Raw genomic sequence first — 26296 nt, 5'->3', positions numbered from 1 at the left:
ATTGAGGTCAGCGAGTGAGCCACTGCTTTCAGCTGTAATAGGGACCGGTGGAGTATTGTACAGTAGCCTATGCCAGGATTTATACGTGCCACGCTGTGACAAAAGTACGTCGGGACAACGGTGATATCACCAAAGACCTGGACCGGGAATCAAGCGTCCTTTTGCTGGTTTGTGACATTAAACCTCTTCATATTTTCACTGTTAGTTTAAATAAAAAAAATATGTTGCATAACCTGCCGCGTACCGCGCATGCGCGGAAATTTTCTTGTCGTTCTGTTTTGTATTGTATTCCTATATTTTTAGAGTTGTAATTATTATAATACATTATAAATACAATATTATGTGTGGGCTTTTCTTATTACAACCTTTCTGTCAATTAAGAAGACCATAAAACGAACTATATCGGTGGTAGCACGACTTTTTACATAACTGTGTCAGTGTACCGTGCAGTGCATTGCAGGTCAACGTGTGTGAGCTTAAAGAGGTGGCTGGGTGGGGGTTTAGTCTTAAAATAAAACAACAATTTAAATACATAAAACCATATTTAGAGTGCTAATGTTTTCATGGCTGGTATTCAACGCCATTATATGTGTACTAAAAATAATAGTTTTAATGTAATCCCTCGGTACATGTTAAAAATCTCCCTGAAAGACAAAGACCAACTCTTGCAAGAAACTAATGTTTTTACACAGAACGTCTTACATTCCTACGGCAAAAAGTACAAATATGCACATCAAAATAATGCGTCAACAAGTCACGAAGAAAATATATAACTGCAGGCTTGTTTTTTGTCGGCCCTATAAGTTTTGATTGATCTTGAACTATATCTATTGGACTTGTGTATTATGTATTATGTTTTATTTTTTTTCAGCAGAACAGCTAATAATATGAAATTAAGTTTAATGTTTGTTTAGGGTTAAATATATGTATTTTGTTAAATAAAATTCGTAGTGAGTGCCCTGAAAAATGCTATTTTGTAATTTAGAACTATTTCAAGCAAATATCAGAAATATTAGTCCGGTGTGTGCATCCAAATGCATTTCCAATGTGACTTTCAGTTGTTGTATAATATTATAGATGCTTAACCAGCAATCTAAGGTTTTTATATATCAATATAAACAATAATAAATGTAATAATGATAATAATAATCTCCAATAGTATTATAGTAACTAGTATAATAACTATTGGAGGCTGAGAAATTGATGTTTTTGAACATTAAACATTTTTTATTAGAGACTCAAAAATAATTATAACAACTATTAATGCATTTATCTTATCTTACCGTTTGTTTTCACAGCTACAACATGCAATTGGGTCAGGGGACCTTTGACCTGAAATGTAAAGCTTGACCTTGTCTATGTCAGGTGAGACAGAGCCAAAGCCCTACCTGTACAGGGGTGAATCTGAGTCCCTGTGTGGCTCTATGTCTCATCTGCACCACATGGACGGGGCCTCTGAGGGGAGTGACAGCAGTCACGACCCACCCAGTTCTCCGAGGCCTCAAACACAGATGCATGAGGACATGGAGATGGGCGGAAGTGGCTCTAGTGGAAGTGGCACAGAATCTCACAGTAACGAGTATCACAGTAATGAATCGCATGGAAATGAGTCTGTGGGGAGTTCCAGTGGAAATGGAAAAGATTCTGCAATAATGGCATCATCAGGGAGTAACAAGAGGTGAGGGAATACAAGATGTGTATCAATGTGTAACATAAAAAATTGATTGAGATGCAAGATGGAACCAGTTGCATTCGTATTAATTGAGAGTGTGAGTCAGTGGTGTGATAAGAGGGACATGAATGTACTTTTAATTTAGTTTAAGTTTAAGTTACCTGAATGAACAGTCTGATATGCAGCATTTCTATGAACAACAGTCAATATCACATTGCAATATATATATATATACAGTCAACATTTCAAGCAGCCTAGATCAAAAAAAGTCCTAAGAAAAGAACAAGTATTGTTTTGGTTTTAGGACAGTTTTGAACAAAAATTTTGATCCATTTCACAGTATACATTGTGTTACAGATATTTGTTTAAAAAACAGCATACTTGCTCAAGTGGTATTGCTAAGCGTTATCATATGGATATAAGACAAATATAAAAAAAAGAAAAGAAAAAGTTGGGGTTTTTTTTGCTTTCATGTCTTGAATTTTAGGGGCATATGACTGTATTCTAATCAGTAATTGTCCAGCATCATGTTCATCGGCAACTGCATGCAATGGTTGATGTTTTATATGCATTAGTAATTTAAATTCCCCATAATTACTTGCATGAAATTAGTGTGTTAAATGAAAAGCCCTATGATGCTGCTGTGGCCAGGTATATTCAGAACAATAGCATGACTGAGAAAAACAGTGAGAACTAAACAGCTGCAAGCAGTAATTAAAGGGCCAAGCAGAACATAGGCAAAAATGAGAAACTATCGATAAGTACTATATGGCAGAGAACATCAGGCCAACTAAAAAAAAATTAGTAATTAGTAACCTGTTGATGATTTGAAGCTAAACTGTTGAATAAACAAGACCTCTCATGTTTTCTGACCAGACCATTCACAAGTTATAAGCAAAAGGCTATCTTTAATATATCCTGACCACTAGGTGGTGCTGTGCAGACACACCAAGTTTGGTTTGAATATGCTAAAACATTGCAGCAATATAACCTCACATCCATTTTGGCATTCTCTTTAGTCGTTCATTCACATGTTATTTGACAGTGATTTGACTAATTAACTTTAATTCCATAACTTTGTATTGGCATGGTCTAAAATGATATGATTTGATTTTTGAGGTAAATCAGAGCAACAGAAAAAAGGGAAAAAGTCCTTATGATTCAAAAGTAATTAGTATAAATATGTTTGCAACTTTTTATCATATGATTTAATTAGCTGCCTTATACTCAACTAGAAGAAGAAGAAAAAAACACTAACAAATACCTAATAATAATAATAATTAATAAATTAAATTAAAATGAATAAAATTGTGTTGTTGTTATTATTATTATTATTATTATTATTATTATATTATGCATCATACAAGTTTAATTACACTAGGTTGTAAAGCAATAATCCGTTTGAGTACAGAATAAAATCCTTAGTTCTTTCTGGCTGCTATGCTGGACTCATCATGTTCATCATGTTATTAAAATAATAAAATATATATGTGATCAAAACCTTTTTTAGACACTTTGGCTTAAAAGGCTGTCTTTGCAAACAATTTATGACTTTTAAGACTAACATTTATTGAAATTGCTACTAAAATTAAACTTGTATATTTCTTAAAAAAAAAGCATTAATAAGCACTATATTAGAACCTGCCAAGACAGGGAGCCTAATATAAAATAAAACTTTAAGTAAAGTCTTTATAATAATGTCTCTTGTTCAGTCATTTTATGCCTGTTTAATTCTATTTGTCTTTCTCTTCACCTCTTATTTTTACTCTGCAGCTCAAACTCTCAAAGTCTTTCCCCTCCCAGTAGCAACAATGCATTCAGCTTAGTCAGTTCAGAGCAAGACAACCCATCAACCAGCGGCTGCAGGTAACACAACCACAGGCATTAAATAGCCATAATACATAATACAGCCATAATAGTGATTGAGTGTTGATTCTGTGGTTTTCAAACCTGTCCTGGAGACATGCAAAATTTACAGAGCAGGGGTGCCTTCAGGACAGGTTTGCAAACCACCAATTTAGAGAATGTTTTACATTCTGAAACATGCAGTGACCCCGTTTAAGAAATACAGTAGGTACAATAGGATTAATAGTAGTATCATTTTGTATGCCTGTTCTCTGCAGTAGTGAACAGTCAGCAAAAGCTAAGACACAGAAGGAGCTTTTTAAGACCTTAAAAGAGCTGAAATATCACCTCCCTCCTGACAAACGCAACAAGGGCCGGGCAAGCACACTTCACACCCTCAGATATGCCCTGCGCTGTGTCAAACAAGTCAAAGGTCAGGCACAATAACAAAAATAATTTATGCTGTTTTATATATTTTTATTTGTTAATATTGCCTTGCACAAGCCTTGAATTTTTTTCTCTGTTTTTACAGCCAACGAAGAGTACTATCAGATGCTTATGATCAATGACAGTCAGCCCTCAGGTCTGGACGTGTCCTCATATACTATTGAAGAAATCAACAGTATTACCTCAGAATATACCCTAAAAAATGCTGTAAGTAGTACATACAAACACAGCTTTCAACTGCCTTTAAATTATAGTGTTCCTTGTTCCTGAAAACAAGTCATGTGATTGTCATATAATATGGATCTGTACACTACTTCACAGCTGTAGCCCTGCATTATGTTCATCACCAATCAGCTGTATAAAATGTAAAATGACCTAAGTAGATTTGGGGTTCTTGAGTGCAGTCTTTTGATTTAAATATCATTCAAATTTTTTGTGGTATTTCAAGTAACAACATGTAAGTAACAGTCAATAATGTGAGTAATTATTATAGTTAAAAAACAATTTTGTTCACTGCAGTGTCTTGCAAGGGGGTTGAGAATAATTTTGATTGCAATTGTATATACACACACACACACATACATTTATATGTGTGTGTGTGTGCATAGGTTATACATAGATTAGTTCTTGGCCTCATTAATGACGTAGGAACATAAATATTTAAAAATGTTTGATGTTTTTGTGTCTGCAGGATATTTTTGCAGTTGCAGTGTCCCTAATTACAGGAAAGATTGTGTACATTTCGGAACAGGCTGCAGGGATCTTGAACTGCAGAAAAGATGAGTTCAAAGACAGAAAATTTGTGGAGTTTCTGACACCTCGCGATGTCAGTGTGTTCTACAGTTTTACTACACCCTACAGACTTCCATCTTGGAGCATGTGCACCGGAACAGGTCAGTCTACTAATGTGCAGTGAACTAATTTATTTAAACATAAATCAACTACTCACATACTCCCATTCAAAAAAATCTGAAAAATATACAGATCCAGTTCCGATACCTGAAATTCTGTATATTGTAACATGGCAGACAAGATGAGAGACGTGCAGATCCAAGTGCAAAGCTTTATTCAAAAAATCTGTTTAAACAATTTGGCTCCATACAGTGAATGGTTATTCAGGGAACAGATTGAGTGAGGTTTATTTATTTGCTCTACTAATCTCTCTACATCTTGCATTCATTTTCAGAGTCATCATCAACTGAGTTCATGCAAGAGAAATCCTTCTTCTGTCGCATCAGGTCAGACAGACTTGAATCAAGCACTATTATACTAATTTATGTTACTGTTATACAAATTTATGTTAAGTGTTCATAACTTCCATTTATTTTGTAGCTATATTACACATGTAAGCATAGTGTACTACATTTGAAATAGTTATTGGCTGTTGACTGTCTGATACGTAACCTTGGTTCCCTGTGCATTATGAATGAAGCACTGGGAAAAACAACTATTGTAGTCTGTACCGAAGCCTAATTTTTGTCCACATTTGTGTAGCTGCACAAACCAGTAATGGTAATAAGCTAAGGAAGTCCTTTACTTGTTTTGCATACAAGAAAACCTGTCCAGCACTGTATGCATAGATTTCAGTGCTGAAGTTAAATATTGAAGTGTTAAGTAATACAATTATCTTTTCAAGATCTTGATGGCACTTATCATTCTGTGGACAAAATCCCATGAACTTGGCCCCTCATCAGGATCTGTTTATGCGGATGTGTGCTGATGTGTGCTCAAGTTAACCATGTGTTGCTTCATGCCATCTTCTCACTGATTAATCTATGACAGGTCCTTTCCTGCAAAAAGGCAGTCACTGTGACACTTTGAAGTAATGAAACTATGACACCAAGTGCTTTTTAAAGCCTTTTTTATAGGTTTCACATTATATTTTTGGCTCAGAAAATATGTAAATGCACTTATGCCGGATAGCAGCAGCTTTGTTGACCTTCCTGAAGACAACCCAGTTTTTCAGACCCATTTGAGGATGTAGAGTTCATTTTCCTAGAGCTATAGTTCCCATAGAAGGAGGCGTGAAGCCATGCTGTAAAGAGAGTGTGGCCTAAACCCACTGCTCAACTTAGCCTACAGCTTTGACACAGCTATGGTCTGTTCTTCTGTGCTGTGCTGTCAGCACCATCAAAAGAAGTCAGAGGGTTAAACCAGGCAGTAGTGGTATGCCGCATCTTGTTGAGCTCTTGTGAACTGCAGCACGAACTGGGCGGACCCCTAATGAGAGGACTATTGACAGGTTCCCAGCAGATACCACTCGTTCAATAAGCCCTGGGTGGGCTCTTTTGGAGCTGACCATTCAAGACTCAAGTTGTGAAATATTGTAGTGTTGTCGTCTGCAGTGTTGTCGGCAGCCTTTACATGGGTGCAACATTTGTATGTGGAGTTTCGTCTTCGACTTACATAGTAGTTGGTTTAGCCATTTCTGGTGGCTAAAGTACCATTGGTTTGTCCAGCTACACAAACGTACAAGTACAGAGTAAAATAGTACAATAGTAAAACAGGAGATTTCCCCAATGTGTTATATGCAACGAGTAGACTGTACAAAAGGGAACATTCAAGTATAATTGGATAGCTAGTTTATTACTTCTGCCTGGAGCTTCAAATTGGCTTTTTTTGAAGTATTTAGTAACTAGTAAACTGGATTTTATATTATCTTTAAAATGTGTTTTTTTTGTTTGTGTGTGTAGTGGTGGTAAAGAGAAGGAAGGAGATCTGCAGTATTACCCATTCAGGATGACCCCATATTTGATGAAGGTTCAAGACTCAGAGCTCTCTGAGGAACATTTCTGCTGCCTCATATTGGCTGAGAGAGTTCACTCTGGATATGAAGGTAATCACACACAGATGCTATTGCCTTCAAGTGTTTAGCTTTCAAACTATTATGATAATTAGTGTGTCTTTTGATGTTTATTTTTTTATTTGCAGCACCAAGAATTCCACCTGATAAGAGAATCTTTACCACAACACACACGCCAAACTGTGTGTTTCAAGATGTTGATGAAAGGTTTGTGTCTATGAGTTTTTTAAGTGTTATTTAAGACTGAAGAAATAAGATTGAGTTTGCACTATCTGAGCAGACTTAAGATTCATTTCATTTGGATAAAGCATGTGTGTTTTATAAGCCTTATACTGGCTCAGTTTCTTATATGTCATTTAATGCTATATTGGTTTTCTGCCATTGTCAAGGATAAGAACTCAAGTAAATTACTTCAAAAGAGTCCAGAGTGTAACAGACAATAGCTACCTAGTGCACCAAAACTTTCAAACCCTCCCCACTGACATTTATTTTGAAATATCTCTTATTATAAAAAAATATACTTTAAAAGACAAACTGAATCTGAATAATATAATCTAAAAGCGTATTAATACTTGCATGCTTTGCAGGGCCGTGCCTTTGTTAGGATTCCTGCCTCAGGACTTGATTGGGACACCTCTTCTGTTACATCTGCATCCCAGTGACAGACCTATAATGTTGGCAGTGCACCGGAAAAGTAAGGATATGAATTCATACAAAAACACAATTGATGAGAATGGTTTATTTTATTCAAATGTTCTTCCCGGCTTTCCATTAGGGGGCAGCGAATCCTCTTTTTTTTTTTTTTTTTTTACAAAATTTTTGTCATGTGTAGCACAAATTCAATATAAAGTAAATTTAAGATAAAGCTGAATAATACCTTTATTGATAGTATTCAGCTTTATCTTAAATTTACTTTATATTGAATTTGTGCTACACATGACAAAAATTAAAAAAAAAAAAAAGAGGATTCGCTAACAAACAATAACTGGAACAGGGGTGATTCTGGACCCTTTTTAGGTAGGGCTTCAGCCCCCTCTAAAACTATAATCAAAATGATCAGGTCTGAACATCAGGTCATTGCTGATTCCATCATTTATCAGTCTTAATGTGGTCAAACATAAACAGTTAATAAAATATTGGATGTGTGTCAGTATAACGGATCTCAATGGGACTCACTTGCTCATCTTAAATAACTTCTGTATCTTTTTTATTATACAGTTATACAGTTACGGTTATCATAAGCACAATACAATACAGTTTATTTGGGTAATTTGTATCTCTGAGGGCTAAGCCCCCCTAAAGATGAAGTCCTAGAACAGCCCCTTAATTGGAATTACCCTACCCTCAGCAAATCACATCCAATATTGTCCTTGCTTTCCTAATTGTCTCTGTCTCTCTGCTACAGTTCTGCAGTATGTTGGACAGCCAATTGATCACTCCTCCATCCGATTCTGTGTGAGAAATGGAGAATATGTTACACTTGATACAAGCTGGTGTAGCTTTGTGAACCCTTGGAGCCGCAAAGTGTCTTTTGTGATTGGACGACACAAAGTGCGCATGTGAGTTTTCACCTTATGTATATATTGCTAATGGTCTTTTATATGTAAATAAAGGTCGATATAATACACATTTTTATTTTGTGATATCTTTTTGATTTTTTGATTACTTTTTGATTTGTGGTTTTTGTACAGGGGCCCGATGAATGAGGATGTGTTTTCAGCTCCGGCCTTTACAGATGAAAAGGTTATGGATTCAGATATACAGGAAATTACTGAACAGATTCACAGACTGCTTTTACAGGTGAAATATTCATATTATGCAGATACAAAAACACATGCACACTGGACAATGTAAAATTTGATCAGGTTTAACGTTCCCCAGATGGCCTCACATTATCCACAAATACTCTTTAGCATAATGTGGAATTTGTAATTAACAATGGAATAGACTGTGAAAGTTTCTGTCTTGTAGCCAGTCCATAGTATGGGGTCAAGTGGTTACGGCAGTCATGGCAGCAATGGTTCTCATGAGCACCTGCTGAGCATAGCATCCTCTAGTGACAGTAATGGAAATGGAAACACAGCAAACAATGGGAACAGGATCAGTGGAAATACCAAAAAGGAGGAGGGCAAAATGAAACCGGTAATTCTCCTTCTCAACATGCACATACTTATTCCCGAACTTGTACTCAATTACAAAATATATGTATTTTTTATGTAAGAACCATCTGCTTTATGTCATTTATGATTTGTCAAATTTTTCATTTAGCATGTTTATTATAGCGGGGTGTTATTAGGAACTTGAAAGTGCTAAAACCATTTAATAAAGACAATTGTATTAATATAAAACAATGATTAATTTTTTCAGAGGTCATTTCAGGAGATTTGTAAAGGGGTTCACATGATGAAAGCTCAGGAACAGCAAAGTTCTTTTTCCAAAGCAGAACAGAAAAAGTTTTTGGACAGTAAGTATATGCGTTTATGTTTATGTTAGTTTGCATTTATAGTACATCAGGGTATGTCACTGTTACATATAAATTAGTATGTCATATAATGCAGTCAATGTACTAATGTGATTGTATATTTGTGTATTTACACAAGTGTCTTTAGCAGGGTTCCGGTCTCCTGTTGTAAAGCAGAAAGACTCTGCACTGCTGGTTAGAGATGGACCTGCAACAATGGAGGAACTCAAGGACCATACAATGTACTCATACCAGCAAATCAGCTGTCTGGACAGTGTCATCAGGTGTGTGTGTGTGTGTGTGTGTGATCTTGATCTTTTTTTTTTTCATTTGCACTTTTTTGCTCCCTAAGAAAAACAAATAGGGCCTCATTTATGAAATGTTTGACAGAAATCATCCTAAATTTATAATAATTTATAATTTTTTTCTTAGATATGCGTTAGCTATCTGCTTGTAAACAACCTCTAATTAATATTATTATATCCACCAAATAAGTTAGTGAAAATATTCAAAAATCTGCAATACTCCGACAATAAAGTTACGTACATCTGCTCAGACCCTGACATGACCCTAAGCACTTTTCCACGTCAATATATAAGTGTTGCCGTGGATTTAAGCGCACGCACTCTATGATTAAATCTGATCTCTACGCATGTTTTAGAAATGAAGCCCCTGATTCAGAATAGAGTACATACCAATTGTGTAAAATCAGCACTTATTAAATCATAGGATCACCTTACTGTTATTAACACAAATAGGAAATGAATCAGGTTTACATAAAGCTACATATAAAAACATGAAAAATTATACAAAATGTTTGATCTTTGTGGTTGTTGCAAAAATGAAGAAAAAACTAAACAAAACAAAAAAAATATTGTGGCAGAGTATTAATACACAGATTTATTCAGTTATAAATTACCAAATTTTTTGTTTTGTACATTGCCATGGTTATCACTGTCAATCACTGCATTTTCAAATTCAATTCAACTCAGTAGCAATGTGTTGCTAGTAGCATGAAAAATATTTGATTTCAATTGTGAATAGATTAATCACTTAGTGTCCAATCATAAGTCGGATATAAGCATGGTATTATTCGAATATGTATGCATTATTGAATTGTGTATCTCACAGATATTTGGAGAGCTGCAATGTCCCGAACACAGTAAAACGAAAGTATCAGTTCTCCTCAAACACCACCTCCTCAAATTCAGATGATGACAAGAAAGCCTCTGATGCCAGTCTACAGCAAACTGATGGTAATTTTTAACAGCTCCTAGAGGGCAATGTTTAGATAGATACCCAAAAAGATGGTTCTTTCATTTCCTGTTTGCAATTATATTGTATGTATTTTTAGATTCCCTAGGTATGGAAGCACCATCTTCAATATCTATAAAGTCCAATGAAAAGTCTCCGCCAGGGTCTGTCCCAGGTCGTGTTGTTGGAGGGCCTTTATCTCCCTTGGACCTAGCCAGCAAAGCAGACAGTGTAGTTTCTCAGTGTTCCTACAGCAGCACAATTGTACATGTGGGAGACAAAAAAACGCAACCAGAATCAGGTACTGACTCACAAATCACACACATTATCACAAAAAACAGAGCTTCTTCATATCTTAAATTTTAAAGTCATATAGCTGACTATCATGATGCATACATGGTAAAAATATTCTGGTGTAGGATATATGCATAATTAATTTAGTGTGTTTTTTTTTTATTATTATTATTATTATTATTATTAATCACACTCAGTTAATGTTTTAAATCAACATCCCTAGTTGATATCAACATGAGTTGATATCAGTGATGTAGGGAACAACTAGTGTTCTTTCCATAATACTGATGGGCATCAGAACCATCCAGGTGTTGATTCAAGAGGAAGATTAAATTAAAATTGTGATTCCTATGTCATTTAACTGTTACATACAGAGATCATTGAGGATGCTGCAGAAAGCCCAGCCCCTTCTGCACCTGTGATTTCCCCACCCACAGTGGAGCAGGAAGCCTATAAGAAACTGGGACTTACAAAACAGGTGCTGGCAGCGCACACACAAAAAGAAGAGCAAGCATTTTTAAGTCGGTGTAGGGAACTTCGGAATGCTCAAGCCCTTCAGAAGGATTGCCCACCTAGCACACAAAGAAACCGAGGACAGGCTGCTGAGGGTATGTAAACATTAGAAACACATAGAGCTGATGCATGCTATCAACAGCAGTAATAAAACAAATCTGGATCCACATTGTGAATACTTACTGCTCATGACAAACAGCTTTTTAATTGATTATGACTGTACTGTTTCATATACTATATAATGCAACATTTCTAATTCAAATAAATGCTATGCTTTTGAAAATTCTATTCATCAAAGATATTTATTTAAGGATTATTAAGAATTGTACAGTATTTATTAAAATAGAAAACAGAATTACTGTAATTGTGATAAAATAAATGCATTTTCATAAATCTAAATAACACAAATCCAACTGGCCCATATATTTATAACCCTAAATATATGTGACCATGGACCACAAAGCCAGTCATAAGCAGCAGGGGTATATTTGTAGCAATAACTAACAACACATTGTATTTCATCTCAGAATTTTTATTTTATGCCAAAGATCATTAGGATATTAAGTAAAGATCATGGTCCATATTTGTTCAGATATATATAAATAAATCTCAATTTTAACAAAATTATCCTTTTTTTTTCTTACATGTTTCTATTCAGTTATTTTGTCCATATCTCTATTCAATTATTTCTATATTTTCCTGTAGTATGTCAGAAAATATCAGTTTACATTTCCACACTTTCATTTTGCCATTGACTGTAATAATACAGTTACATTCTAAAAAAGAGTCTTACCATCATCCAGTTTGTCTGGAATGACATGAAGACTCAGAAGTGGCAAAGTCTTATACAGAAGAACTTTGAAAGAAGCCTACTTTCAAAGCTACCTAAAAAAAATGTCTCAGTTACTTGTGTAACCCCTGTTCTTGAATGAGGAAATTAAGACATATAACATCATTTGACTGACGTCATGGGGTCCTGTCTAGGAATCCAATCACCTCTGAGCATGGAAGAAAAGGCCAATGAAAATCATTGAGTTGAATTTTCATGCCAAGCATATAACTGAATTGTGTTGTACCGTCTGGATCAGTCAGCGAAACAGACTGGGTAGCACTAACCAGACCACCAGCCCATGTACAAGCGGGATCAAAGGAATGTTCAGCGACGTACTTGCGGAGGGGCAGCCATGGGAAGATGGGTGACTCAACCGGGGAAGCAGCGTGCCTCAAGGTAGAGACAGGCTGCCAAAAATACCACTTACCTGTTCCTCCTGGACCCCCAGTGGTGATATTTCGCCCCGAGTCAAAGTGTGAGGAAGCAGTGTGTCACAACCCGTACCTGGTGAGCAAAGCTTAGAGAAGTGGAAATTTTCTCTTTTATTAAAGGGGTGGGTACAGCAATGGAAAAAGCCCTCTGCCCTCCCCCAAGGGTGGGGGAGCAGTTGCTTGATGTCCTCATTGTGGGTCACCCCCTTAGATATTCTCTGGGGCATAGCAAGTGTAGAAGCTGCGTCTGGCTGGCAGCACTGTAAGCTTTGGCAGTGAGAGGTGATGACAGCTTACAGGCTTTAGGTGGGAGGCATGGACAATTCCTCCAGGTGGTAGCGTTTGGCAGGTATAAATGCACTGCAGTTGCATGCTCCACCTGGGGAATGTCAGTGTACCCCCTGGCCGCCCCACCGTTGAGGGTAGTTAGGAGTGAAGAATCTTCTTGCACCTCCTGGAAGAAAGGCACTAGGGTGGGGTGGGGCAGACCATGGCTGTTCAGCATCCTTGTCAGCTCTGATGCAGCAATATACGTCTTATCCTCTTCTGGAGCCCTAAAAGTGACACTGGAGGACTGACCGGCATCAGCTCTCTGGAGTTCCATGAGGCAATGCTGGTAGGAGTCGGCCCAGCCAGCATAGCTGTGGAGACTTTACAACCCGACTAACTGGGCCGGGTAGCAGTGAGCCACATAATAAATGAGAGCCGCAACCTTAGCAATGCCATGGGCTCGCACTCACAAAGTGAGTATAAACCATCCATGAACGCTGCCTCAGCATGTTTACGGCCCAAGCATGTGAGACAGCGATCGTGTCTGTTATAGGAGGTGAGGAAACACCCAGAAGCATGGGCAGAAAGACATCTCAGGAGACACTTTCAATGACCTTGCAGCTGTAGGAAATTGCTCTTTTAGCTGGTTTGTCCAGGAGAAGACTGCAGCACACAGCATGCAGGCCCAGAGCAATGTTTTCCACTGAATTGCAAGAAGAACTCACAGCTGAAAATCTCCTACAGCTCAGCATTTCTTCTTATCCATTGCTCCAGAAGCAAGAAATCTGAAAAAGTGGTTGCATGCTGCCATCTTATATATCCGTATGTACGGGGAAGTGGCTTGGAGTGGGAGGTGATTGGGTTCCCAGGCAGGACCCCATGAAGTTAGTCAAATGATGTAACATCACAGTGACTGACTGAAAGGGAACTGTGCTAGTGTAGAGTACATAGGACAAAAGCTATTTTAAACTTGAAGGTTGTAGCTTTTAAATCTTCTGTATTTAGTCTGTCTCTGTTTTTGTTTTCTGTTCCTTCGTGGCATTCCAGACAGACTGGATGATTATGAGATCAGATCTGTGGAGTACTGGCTGTTGTCAGACTCTTTGTGCAAACAAAAATCTCACTAAGAAAGAGTAAGGGACAGAAAGAGAGAGTGTGAGTAACAGAGAGTGGACAGTTAGTGTGATATAAAGGGATATTTCTGTCCCTCAGTTAAAAGTCCATTCCACCTAAACATTCAAACATTAGTTCTTTTAAGAAAAAAATTTAAGTACTCCATATGAATCCAGTGGTTCAGAAAGGAGACGATTGATTCATATGATAAACATATTTAACATAGGCTTTTTTTCACATATTAAAATTTTAATTGAATGGACTTGAGCTTGTATCAGAGCTGATAAATCGCTGAGTAAATTCTGGTAGATTTTTTTTTTTTCAGTAAATAGGTAAATTCAGGTATTCCCATTCCCAATCCCAGTTTTGTATGATCCCCTCTACATTTCCAATCGTCTATGCACTGATGATGTAATGACATAAAATGGGGGCACATTTCTGTATCATAAAATGACATGTGGTGGCACCTTACAGTCTCAAATTTTTTTAACTAGTCCATGGAATTCTCTTTACAATACACTAATTTTCCTGTGTCTTTCTCTCTCTCTTTAACTGTCCCATTGGTGGCTTCAGGAGCTTGTGGATCCAAAGCAGTAGCAGGTGTCCCTGTTACAGAGGCCACCACCAAGAAAAGCTGGCGCACCAAAAAGTCGAAAAAAGCTCGCACAAAACATCCTGATTCATCAGACAATGCTGCATCTCAGCACAGACCTCTCCCACCCCTGCAGGGTTTAAACCAGACATCTTGGTCCCCCTCTGAGACGTCGCAGTCTGGCCTTTCAGTTCCATTTCCAGCTGTGGTCCCAGGATATCCTCTCTACCCTGTAGTTCCCTCTGTTGCCCCACCCCAAGCCCCTACGGGAGTAGCAGATTCCCAGAACACTCAGGCCACACCCTCTACAGCTTCATATCCTACATCATTAGTCACACCAGTTGTAGCGTTTGTTTTGCCTGGTTTTATGTTGCCACAGATAGGTACAGCACCTACTCAGCAAGCTTACAGTACACTTTTTCAGACTCAGCAAGCCTACAATGGCCAGCAGCCCTTTCAGCCCCAGCAAGCCTACACCAGCCAACATGGATTTCAGCCACAACAAGCCTACAGCAGCACGCAGCATCTTCAAAACACTCAAGGCTGCAGTACTCACCGGTGCTTTCAGACCCACACATCCTTTACTTCCCAGCAGCAAGCATTTACACCCCAGACACATTTTCAGTATGGAATGACACCTGGCCCCAAACACTCTGCCATTGAGTCCACAGAGTGTCCTTCACCTTTGCCACCCCCTCAGTCCCCCCCACTGTTTGAGTCTCGCTGTAGTTCTCCACTGCAGTTGGACCTGCTTCAGATGGAGGAAAAGCAGGACTCTCATACTGCAGCACCCCAGTCCAGCACCCAGGGTAATTGCAGTTTAGTAGTGGACAAAAACAACACCTCCATTAAAAGTGCTTCTGCAATGGATGACCTACAGCAGGTGAAGGGCTACAAACATATGAACAATTTTGAACATGTACACCTTGCAAATAATGAACTTGATGAATTCCATCTTTCGCCTGATTTTCTCTGGTTATTCTTCCAGGCATGTTGTTCAGGTAACGGTGACCTCTGTGGTGATCACTCCTCATCCAGCAGCGTGTTGGACCTGTTGTTGCAGGAAGACTCTCATTCTGGCATGGGCTCTGCCATGTCAGCATCCACTGGCTCCACTTCCAATGACTGCAACACCTCTAACAGTGGAACAGGTCACTGCAAGCTAATGCTTCACATTAACATAAACGTATTAATAATAAAAAAATACTTAACACACGCAGTGTAATCCTGTCTTATGTAAGGAATTGCAAACAACAGACTACTAGATTGAAAGTTGCCAGTCTCAGCTACCATTTTTATGTTGTTGTCTCTTAGGATATTTTAATCCATAAAATACTTGAGGGTAGATTTCTTTACTTTATGCTAATGACAAATTCACCTTTAGTTTAATTTAAAGTATAGGTATTTCCAAAATTGTTGACCATATTACAGTGACATGACACTTTTGTATTTAATAATGTGCACCGCAAGTGGTTAGTTATAATAATTTAACTAGATGATTGACCTCCAGAGGGCGTCAGCTACTGATCAATGCTTTAGATTTCATTATATTTTGAATTGAATGATTATTTAAAAAAAAGATTTTAAGATACGATGCATAGGAAGCAGATATATATATATATATATATATATATATATATATATATATATATATATATATATATATATATATATATATATATATAGCATCATCTCAGAAAACTAAAGATGTTTTGCATTTTTTCTTCCTGAACAGGAAGCAACACAAGCAAGTATTTCGGCAGTGTGGACTCCTCAGAAAACAATCACAAGAGTGAATACATAATGAAGGAACAGGAGGAGAGTTTTAAATATGTTCTTCAAGAGCCTATTTGGAGACTTACGGCCAATGATGATGACTGTGTCATGATGACCTATCAAGTGCCATCAAGGTGAGAGTCTAATCTGTCTGTATTGGGAAAAAAGAGAATTTGGTGTTTAAAGGTAAAGTTCACCCAGAATGAAAATTCAGTCATTTACACACCCTCAAAGTCATTCCAAGATATATGTTCATCCGTAAAACACAAATGAAGATATTTTTTATGAATCCTTAGATATTTCTCTGCCTCATTTGAGAATCCATTCCACCTAAATATTCAAAGTTTGTAAAAAATCATAAACAGACTTGTATATGAATCAAATCATTTAATCCAAGTCTTCTGAATGGAGACAATAGATTTTCATGATATAAACAGATTTAATATAAGCTTTTATTCACATATTTAAGTTTTAATTGAATGAAACTGAAGTCAATTGAATATAATGCTAATCAATCAGTGAGTAAATTATACAGAAAAGGCTTTAAAAGCCCTACATTGTGAGTACATAAAAGTCTGAAATCAGATCCAGTTGTTGCTATCACTTTTCTTCGATATCGACCTACTTCCAAATTAAATTATTTTAGTGCACATTGTTGACATCTTTCTCGCAGCAAACTAATGGTTTGAATGGAATAAAACAAATTGATTTAATCAGAGAATAAATACAATACCAACATTTGTAGATTTTGTTAAAAGTTTGTTACCAAGACAATAATTTTTTCAGTTTCAATTTTTATATTTTTTTTGAAAGTTTTTTCAATTTCACCACAAGACTAGAAGTGTAAATAATGTGAATTTTTATTTCATTTGGACTTTATACTTAAAAAAAAAAGCTGTGTTCTAACAGTTTGGGTGTTTTGGGATAGGGATATGGAAAAGGTTCTGGGGGAAGATAGGGAGCGTTTAAGGCGCATGCAGAAGAACCAGCCCCGTTTCTCATCAGAACAGCGTCGAGAACTGATTGATCAGCACCCCTGGATGAGGAGAGGAGCGTTACCCAATGCAATCAATGTCATGGTATGTTACTCTAGGGATGGGCTTATATATATATATAAATAAAACATTTTCTCTTTTTTGTGCAGTTCACATGTGTGCCAGTTGCATGATTATAGTTGCATGTGTTTACTAAATGGTAAAAAGACTTTTGTATGTGTTTGTATAGGAGTGTATGTACTGTGAGAATGACGTCTCTGCCCCGCTAGAAGAAGACTTGCCAGATATGGAGTTGGGCATTTTGGGAGGAGAAGTGGTACAACATGGAGGAGGGTCTCATTTACAGGAAGAGGAGGAGAAACCTAGTGAATAATCTGAAAATTTTGCACTAATCTCAGCCAGCAGAGGGCAACAGGACTTTTTAGTATCCCTCCTGTACACACAAAGTAAAATTGTCTGAAAGTATCTATTCAGATATCTTTTGTCATTTTAAAAGATTATGAATGTGTTTGTGAGTGTGTGTGTACATGTGTAAAAACAAAACGTATGCCAGGTAGCTGATTTATTAACCCAAAGATGCTGTATAAATGTGCAAACTCTGATTGGATGGAACCGCTGTCACATGGACCTAACATACTCTGTGGTTCTGCATCTTTACAGTTTTGCCAGCTCACTCTACTGTTTATATGTAGCTACAGCAATGTTTTTTTCAGTGTATTGATGCTTTGTTCAGAAATTGTCAGACTATGTTTGTACCAGCTAAGAGTGGAATCAGGTGTAGTGCATCATAAAAAAAAGTCCTATTATGAACACAAAAGTATATGGGCCATTGCATTTTACAAAAAAAATCTAAACCAGGAAATGAAACGCCTCCATACTGTGTATTTGGGGACCATTCCGGCCAAATAAGCTGTTGTGTCATTTTGTTAAGAGGACAGCAAGTGTTTGTTGCATGTCTTCAGGGATGTGCAATCATGGAAACAAATATTTTTGTAGATGTCTTTTGTAAGTCATAAAAACTTGACCATGTACTTATCTGCCTTTCTCTTCATTTTTCTTTCATGTCTTCTTTTGGCTATACAAATGTTGTAGTCACATTGCAGTCATTCAACAAAGATGTCAGGGCAATAGTTCTCTGAGGGGAGGAGACTAGATTTATTATGTGTAGCATTCTGTAAAAGGTCTGAAGCTGTTCCTATACCTGAAATACTCGTTTTCTTTTATCTGAAATTCAGTGAGTATACGCTTATGGCCAGTAGTGCTGACGCAGAAAAATTGGAACTGGCTCTACATCTGTTTCTGATTTGTGAAGTATTAAGGCAAGAGACTGTATGACAAGCTGAAAAGTAGGGTTATGGCGACTGTAAAATTGTTTATTCAAATTTGTCATTTGGTTTGTGGCTGTATTTTCATCTTTCTTTTTTCATAAATGTAGTAAATTAAACTTGTCACTTTATTCCTACCTTTTAATAATAAAAATATAATATCGACACTTTTGGATGTCAGCATTTTTGTTTTTCATGACCTAAAATCTAAATTAGAAAATTGTTTCAAATGTGAGATTAAGGTAAAATGTTGGCATACATACATAAAATTAATGAACTAATAATTATTTGATTATTATTATTGCATTATGTCCTTTTAAATTAATTTTAAGTATTTTTTTTGATCTTATCAATCCTTTTTATTCTGAATACATTTTGAATACAGTGAAATGCTAAATATTATTTTATGTTTTGGTACAGGTGTTGCAACCTTCTGTATGAATGAGCTAAGAATACTATTCAGAATAGAGCTTTATTTAGAAATACTGTTAAATGATTTTGCAACTTTTTTCTATATAAAACATTTTTCAGAATATTTAAAAAAATTTTTACTGACCCATATACAGTTTTTTGAGAATGATTGTGGTAGATTGTTAATGCATGATTCCGGACTGCTTTATATTGTTCATAAAAAGTATAGTATTCATCTATATAAAGCATGATGACACTTTGTTTAGGTGTAAGGATTCAAATTTTTATAATTACATTAATGGTTATTTGTAACACTTTGGGGCAGAGATGTTAAATGTATTATTATTTCTTCATTCTTCATTCCATCTTGGTCACATGGACACATGGTTTTCACCACCATCTGTTCTCTCAAACAGGCACACAGTTAGCTGGCCCCTCACCCTACTCAAATTATTCTTTTTTTATTTCTATTCATTCATCTGAATAATGCAAATGTTGAATAAGCTTTATTTGTGTTTTAAATAAAGTGTGATAAATTTGAATAAATTCAGTAAATAACTATATTAAACAACAGGCTAAAACTGATCCTCTTTATTGCGCATTCTCTAAACTGTAAGGATTCTTCTTCTTTTAGTGTCTTTGATTTTGAAATCCATCCAGATTCTTTGAATAACATTTTATCGTTCCTGACAGGATCAAATAACTGATGACACTTTAAGTCACTGATATAGATATGAAATCTATCAAGAAAGACAAAAAGTTAATATTCACACACTATTCATATATATGAACCATATAGCTGTAATGATTTAATATGTAACCACAAACCACAATGTAACCACATGTATGCTTTCCTTATTACCATAAATGATTGTTTCTTCAGACAATCTATTATCTCCGACACACAACTAAGTCTTCAAACTAACGTCCCCAAGGAGCTAGGAACCTTCTGGCCCAATTTAAGGGTTGACCGTGAACTTTTCATTACAAATTTTATATTTTCAAATCTATGTTAATTACTATCCCATCCCATATATATTCCCTAAAAAAATAAAACATACTTTTTAATGACTACTAAATAGGGCCATGGACTATCTATGTGACAGTCTTTGAGTGAGACTTCCTATATTTTTAACTCTACAAATACACAAATCAAATCTTTCAGCTCACTAAAACAAAACAATTTCTCAATCTCTAGTATACACCATTACAGTTCACTTCTTAAGCCAGTTCATTCTGAAATTAATTTCTAAATAAGCTTTTATGCTTCGAGGCATTATGTTTCCAAATGAATTTTTTTTCCAGCAGGCGTATGTGAAAGTCACTGAATTTTTGCTGTAAGATGATGTCCTTTTCCACTGTATCACCCTGTGCGTATAAAATCCAGACATTTTCTTCTTCAAGAATTCCAGCGTACTCCATTACAGGATTAATTGGAATTAACAGGAATCATGAATACAGATGTAAGGCCTTTCAAGAGATTTCTACCATGGCCGCCACATAAACTTAGAGTGTGCAATGATGGAGGAGTTCCGGTTGTCCTCAGCTGCTGCAGGACTTGTTTCTGCCTCTGTCTCCTCTAGGTCAGAGCAGAGGTCTTCACTAGAAAGATTGGATGGGGATGGGGACATTTCTGACAATAGGTCAGACACACTGTGGCCTCCTGGACTTAGCACCTCTCCAGTTGGCCATGGTCGACTAGAGGAGGAAGGCTCTGATATGAGCTCTATGATCATCTCCTGAAGGTGATCCTCATTTAATGGCATGCACTCTAGCAGGTGGTTGAGTAGCTCTGCAGCCACTGTGGCGTCGATGCCCGGGCATGAGGACACAAATGTGTGCACCTCATGCATGCACTGGATATAACCCGCTGCGAATCTCTCACTGGCTTCTCGGTTCACAGTTTCAGCCTCTGGAAGTCCAGACACACAAGAGCTTCAAATAATTTTCATGGAAACAAATTAAATGAATATGCAGTGCAACTGAGCTTGGGGTCATCTTACCCTTAGAATGGTTCTGTAGGATGTTCTCAACTCGTTTTACTGTTAGTTCAAGCACCTCTGCATTCTCCATTTTTGTCTGCAACTGAAGTAGATAAATATGTCTAAACATCTTTAATATTTGTTAATATTTACAAATCGAGGCCACTCAATTTAGGCTATCTGTCAACTGATTAAGAGTCGGTGGTACAGGGAGTAAAGAGGAGATAAACTTACATCGTTATCTGTAAGTAGAGTCCTGAGATCCTGCAGGCTTTCATTAATGCGCGCTCGCCTCTTTTTCTCGACTATAGGTTTGCGAGTCTATTGTAGCAGATATAAACATGGTGTTTAAGCATACCGCGGACTTTTTATTTTAAGCATTCATAGATAACGCAAAATGGTTTTACCTTTCTGTCACCTTTAGCGGCATAAAACGCATCCTCCTCCACATCGAAACCATTTCTAAGTCTAGCAGCGGGGGACATTCTAGACTAGATGGCTTGGTCAGTGTTCCGCCGTCCAGAGCCGTTCGGTTCGTAAATAAAGCAGAGTAAATATACAGTAAATGTACACGTGTGAAGAAACCTAACAGGACTGGCAGCTCATCGATGAGAGGCTAGAATGAGGGCTTTATAGTAGCCAATTTACATATGAATGAAACATTCGCGTGCTGTAGTCTGCGCTCGCTCTAGCCAATCACCGCTCGCGCTTTTGTCTCTGTCACAGAGAGCGCACACAAGCGAAGCTCTTAAATGTAATTATTTTTGTTTATATCTAGGTATGTCAGTATATTTACATTCCACTTCCATATTTCCACATGTGTGTGTGATGGTTTATTGTCTTTTGGCACTTAGCTGCTTTCCTACAACTACAGTTCAACCGATCAACTAATAATAATACTAATACTAGTAATACTTAAGACATGCTTGCATATGGTCGTGAGAAATCTGTTCAAAATTGGGCTGTGCTCACAGAGGTCGAGGGTCGTGCGGGTGTAAGTTAATGCCGTCAGTTGGCAGCTGCACACTGCAGTTAGGGTTGAATAGAACAGAGCAAGGAGAGGGAGGGGGTGGGTGAGCGACAGGTGTCCAACTGTTCAACTGGCGCCCGATGTGCCTCTCTACTGACTACAGAATAGGCAACATTAAACTCATTACTGTTACGTAAATACGTCCTGGTCACGTTAGACTAGAGTCTAAAATAATAATAATAATAATAAACAAAATAACATTTGCACCAAGAAAACTAAGCCTGTTTGGCACACGTAAGATTTTTGGGATTGTTACACAATTCATTATTTATTCTGATGTGTGAAAGTGGGTAGGTATGAAGCATTTATTTTCATTTGTTAATAACAATAATAATATACAGTACCAGTCAAACGTTTTTTAAACAGTAAGAATTGTTTTCTTTTAAGAATAATTTTCTGCTCACCAAGCCTGCAATTATTTGAGCCGAAACAGCAAAAGCAGTAATATTATGTAGTAGTAATATAACCGAAGTGTTCTCCATTATTTATTCTAATATGCTGACGTACTGTTCAAGAAACATTTTATATAATTATCAATATTTAAAATAGCCAGGTAAATTTGTTTCCAGGATTATTTGATGAATAAAACTAAAATAAAAACCCCTTGCAGCATTATACCATTCAAAAGCTTGGAGTCAGTATAATAACAATAAATCAAATCAGAATATTAGCATAATTATTTTTTTTTGTTGTATATAATTGTTAGCATCTTGAGGAATGCTTTGCACGTGAATGTGGAATAACTGTATCTGTCAAAAATGTCCTCAAACATAGACTAGCATTGTTTATTTTAGACATTTATATATTTGCATCTGAATAGGTGAGAGAAAAATAATTACTATGTACATGTTGCAAACAATTTCTTTATTAATGACTGTTAAAAAATGTACACAGACGTGATAAGGAATTAAATCTGACATTAGTAGCTAAATAATGTGTTTAATTTAAAAAGAGTTCTAACACTTCATTACATTTTTGTTGTTAAATAAATAAAATTATTATTAGGGGCCTTCTACAATGCAGGCTACAGTAGCTTTTACTTCAGAGAGGAAGTAGAGAGGGTCTGAAATGGGGACTATTCTGGTCTAGATCCACCTCACACATGTGCAGTGAAACATATCTATAAGATACATATTAGAGGAGGGTCTACCACAGTCAGCACAAAATGGGTGTATACAGCTCTGCGTTGTGCAGACTGGCAGCATACTTATTCATTTGACAATCACACAAAGTGGTACATACAGAAGTCATATGTACTACATAAACACATGTACACACCATAGCTTTACACTGCCAAATTACAGATATTTCACCAAGGCCTCCACATCTTTAGAACTGAGAAGTGTGGGCTCTCCACATTGTGTGGCATTCTCATGGGAGTAGAACACTGATTCTGAGACTGGGCGGTCCTCTCATACAAGGCAGGAGAAGAAGGGCAGGTTTTTTGACTCTCTAAATCATCAGCATGGAAATCAATGTAGTCGCTATGGTTAGAAGAAGTACTTGTCTGGGAGTTCTTGGGTAGCTGAGGGCAGTCTTTAGCTGATCGAGGTAGAGATTTCAGTAAGTGGTTAAGCAGACGGGACCCCAAAGTTTTGTCTATCCAGTCACATGAAAGTAGAAGGTTGTGAACTTCCTGCATGCACTGGATATATCCAGTACTGTACCTCTGTTGGGCCTCTGTGTCCAGAATGGGGTCTGAGTGGAGACAAAAAGATCACAAAAATACTTGTTATTAATTAAACGTCAACAATGCAATGAACAAATCAGTGAAATTGTTTGTTGCTCTGTTTTGGTGATATTGCTGAACTCACGAGAGTTTATGGCATCCTTTTAGGAAACGGCCAAAGCATAAATGGGGAAAATTCACTTAATTATAATGCAATAAAAAAAAAAATCATACTAAAACAATGCCAAATAACAATGACCATTGTGAAGTTTGTACACTGGGCACTTGAAAAATGTAAAATTTAAAAAATGTTATTTACTTACCAGAAACTCTATTGCTCTGGATATTCTGCAAATGTTTCACCGTCATCTCAAGAATATCAGCCTTCTCTAACTTAGACTGCTGTTTTATGATAAAAAAAATCATGATGAATCTAGTGGTACTAATATAAGATTAACTAGTTTAAAGATTGTGTGACGACAGTATGTTAAATATGTAAGAATTTTTGGAAGATTTTTTTTTTTTTAACTTACATCAAGCCTAAAAGCTCCAACTACTGTCTCTCTCAGCTGATCTAAGCAGTGATTTATTCTTTCTCTTCTCTTTCTCTCAATGAGGGGTTTACGCAGCTGAAAAGACCAAAAGTCATAAAACAAAAGTCTATGCTTTTCATAACATGGCTAAGAACATTTTATACTTGATATATATATAGAATACCTTTCTCTCCTCTTTGGCGTTGATGTGCTTTTGGCCTGCATATTGCTGGAGGTTGGTTGCAGTCATCTCCAGTGGCTTCTGAGTAGTACACTCACTCACAGTTTCACTCCTATCTAAGTGCTGGGTGTTTCTAAGGCCCTCCGCGCTGTGCACGCCCTATATTTATAGGAGGGGCATTAGCATCTCAATGCACAAGCTCTTTGCCTGAGATATTTTCCCACACGCTCACTCCTATCACTCACAAATGACAGGTCACCGCCTCTATTCAATGCATGAGCCCCCAAATACACACACACATAGGCCTACTCAAAGCAAACAACAGATGTCCAGCCTAGAGGCGTTCCGCACACAGAAACTACACATTTTGTGTGTCACGTGAAAACACAGGATAGTTTTCCAAGGTGGCTTGGCATTCCCAGGATCTCATTAGAGTGTTCTGTTACAGTCACCCACCTGAGACCAAATGCATATTAGCGTCCTGTCTCTAATAGACCTAAGCGAAACCAAATCCAATCCCGAAGGTATACAGAGTCAGAACTCTGACAGACAAAAGACATTTTAATCTGCTAAAAAAAAAATCCTACTTAACAAATTGTTTAAAATTCCATAATATAAAACATGAGACAACCTTAATACATGCATGAATATATGGTTAAAGAAGTCTTAAGAAAAAATAAGCAGGTAGGTTAACTAGGCCATAAGTTGAGTCACTTTGCCTTCCAGCAGTGAATGTGAGAAGATGTCAGAGTGCTCTCGGGCCACGAGCAGATGTCTGTGAATTAATTTCTGATCTGTTTGACTAGAGCCACGCGACTGCCAGCAGAGCATACAGACGTGGGAAACTCCACCGGACAAACCGCTCATTGATCCACGGCTAATGAAAGTGACCCAGTGAAAGGAGGAGGGGGAAGCAAATTGGGAAGTGCCCAGTGCAGTTGTGTAAGCAGGTGCACTGTTTTCTCTCTGCAACAAGTGTACATTGACAGAGTTAGGTTAACGCAGCAGAACGTTTGCCATTTCTATTTTAGGATAATCCATCATATTTGCACTGTATAAGCAACCTCTCACATTTGAACTCACACCCACATTTTGAGAGAGAGCTATTCTAGTTATTGTACAATTCTGTTGTATTTTGTAGATGCAGCTTGCAGTTTAATGTAAATTACAAATTTTAATTAATTCATAATTAATAATTAATTTCAACAAATTTACCGTATTTGGCTGCATTGGTTCCTTGGCTTTTTTTTCACTGAAAAATGTTTGAGATATTGTCATTTTTTGCATTGTCATGGGAAAACAATATTTTGTGCACTATGGACAACTATGGAAAATTTTCAGTCATTGCTTACTGAAGTACTTTATAAGGTTTATAAGGTTTTTGGGAAACACAGCCCTGAATGTGTCAGGTAAGGGACACATTCAAAATTTGCATATTTCATGTCCTATTTAAAATCATTACACTAAGCTAATATGAAAATCATGCCTCTTCTGTGCACAATCAACCAAAATGTTAAATGAATATTTAGTATATCAAAGTCACACAAGTGCTAAATTAAATCCTATAGTAATTTACCATAGCAACTGAACTACACACATTATGCTTTGGGGTTTCCTAAACATCTTGTATAAGCATTTTCACCCCTAGAAAAACAGCTCAAAAAGCCAAAGCCTGTGAACACACACAACAGTTATATAGGACAATCTCAGCTTCTAGCATTTACAGTATTGCACATATTTTTCATAATGATATTACTACCACCATATTTATATATATTTTTTCAAATGTAGTTTCAGACTGTTTGCAACACATAGTGCTTAATTTGTGCAAAATGTATGTGCACAATGTTTCACTGAATAATTTTAG

General features: G+C 36.9%; 3 protein-coding genes across 5 annotated transcripts; 1 reads left to right on the top strand and 2 right to left on the bottom strand.

The window, feature by feature from the left end:
* The first annotated feature begins 6 nt into the window (after window positions 1-6).
* LOC122359034 (period circadian protein homolog 2-like) lies at window positions 7-18790 on the top strand. Of its 3 annotated transcripts, none has more exons than XM_043259148.1 (23): window positions 7-167; window positions 1299-1678; window positions 3446-3538; window positions 3796-3950; window positions 4050-4171; window positions 4656-4857; window positions 5151-5202; window positions 6658-6800; window positions 6896-6974; window positions 7355-7461; window positions 8173-8326; window positions 8459-8567; window positions 8739-8909; window positions 9135-9231; window positions 9380-9512; window positions 10360-10484; window positions 10583-10783; window positions 11151-11384; window positions 14509-15410; window positions 15516-15678; window positions 16263-16437; window positions 17232-17382; window positions 17528-18790. In XM_043259148.1, exons 2-23 carry the CDS (start codon window positions 1359-1361, stop codon window positions 17669-17671), a joined length of 4032 nt encoding a protein of 1343 aa, XP_043115083.1. In that variant the 5' UTR covers window positions 7-167; window positions 1299-1358; the 3' UTR covers window positions 17672-18790. The 3 variants fall into 3 exon arrangements, with proteins under 3 accessions (XP_043115083.1, XP_043115082.1, XP_043115081.1); XM_043259147.1 differs by having other exon boundaries at window positions 9377-9512; XM_043259146.1 differs by having other exon boundaries at window positions 8-167; window positions 9368-9512.
* her13 (hairy-related 13) lies at window positions 18019-21645 on the bottom strand. Its single transcript, XM_043259152.1, has 4 exons — window positions 21424-21645; window positions 21251-21337; window positions 21038-21119; window positions 18019-20946 (listed from the first exon to the last, which is right to left on the bottom strand). Exons 1-4 carry the CDS (start codon window positions 21499-21501, stop codon window positions 20519-20521), a joined length of 675 nt encoding a protein of 224 aa, XP_043115087.1. The 5' UTR covers window positions 21502-21645; the 3' UTR covers window positions 18019-20518.
* Window positions 21646-22901: 1256 nt separating this feature from the next.
* her8.2 (hairy-related 8.2) lies at window positions 22902-24839 on the bottom strand. Its single transcript, XM_043259558.1, has 4 exons — window positions 24433-24839; window positions 24249-24344; window positions 24039-24117; window positions 22902-23744 (listed from the first exon to the last, which is right to left on the bottom strand). Exons 1-4 carry the CDS (start codon window positions 24496-24498, stop codon window positions 23356-23358), a joined length of 630 nt encoding a protein of 209 aa, XP_043115493.1. The 5' UTR covers window positions 24499-24839; the 3' UTR covers window positions 22902-23355.
* Window positions 24840-26296: the final 1457 nt, after the last annotated feature.

This window comes from Puntigrus tetrazona, chromosome 15 (genome assembly GCF_018831695.1).
Source record: "Puntigrus tetrazona isolate hp1 chromosome 15, ASM1883169v1, whole genome shotgun sequence".
NCBI lineage: Eukaryota > Metazoa > Chordata > Actinopteri > Cypriniformes > Cyprinidae > Puntigrus > Puntigrus tetrazona.
Note: the sequence above shows the minus strand (reverse complement) of the source record. Positions and strands in the feature narration are given on the sequence as shown.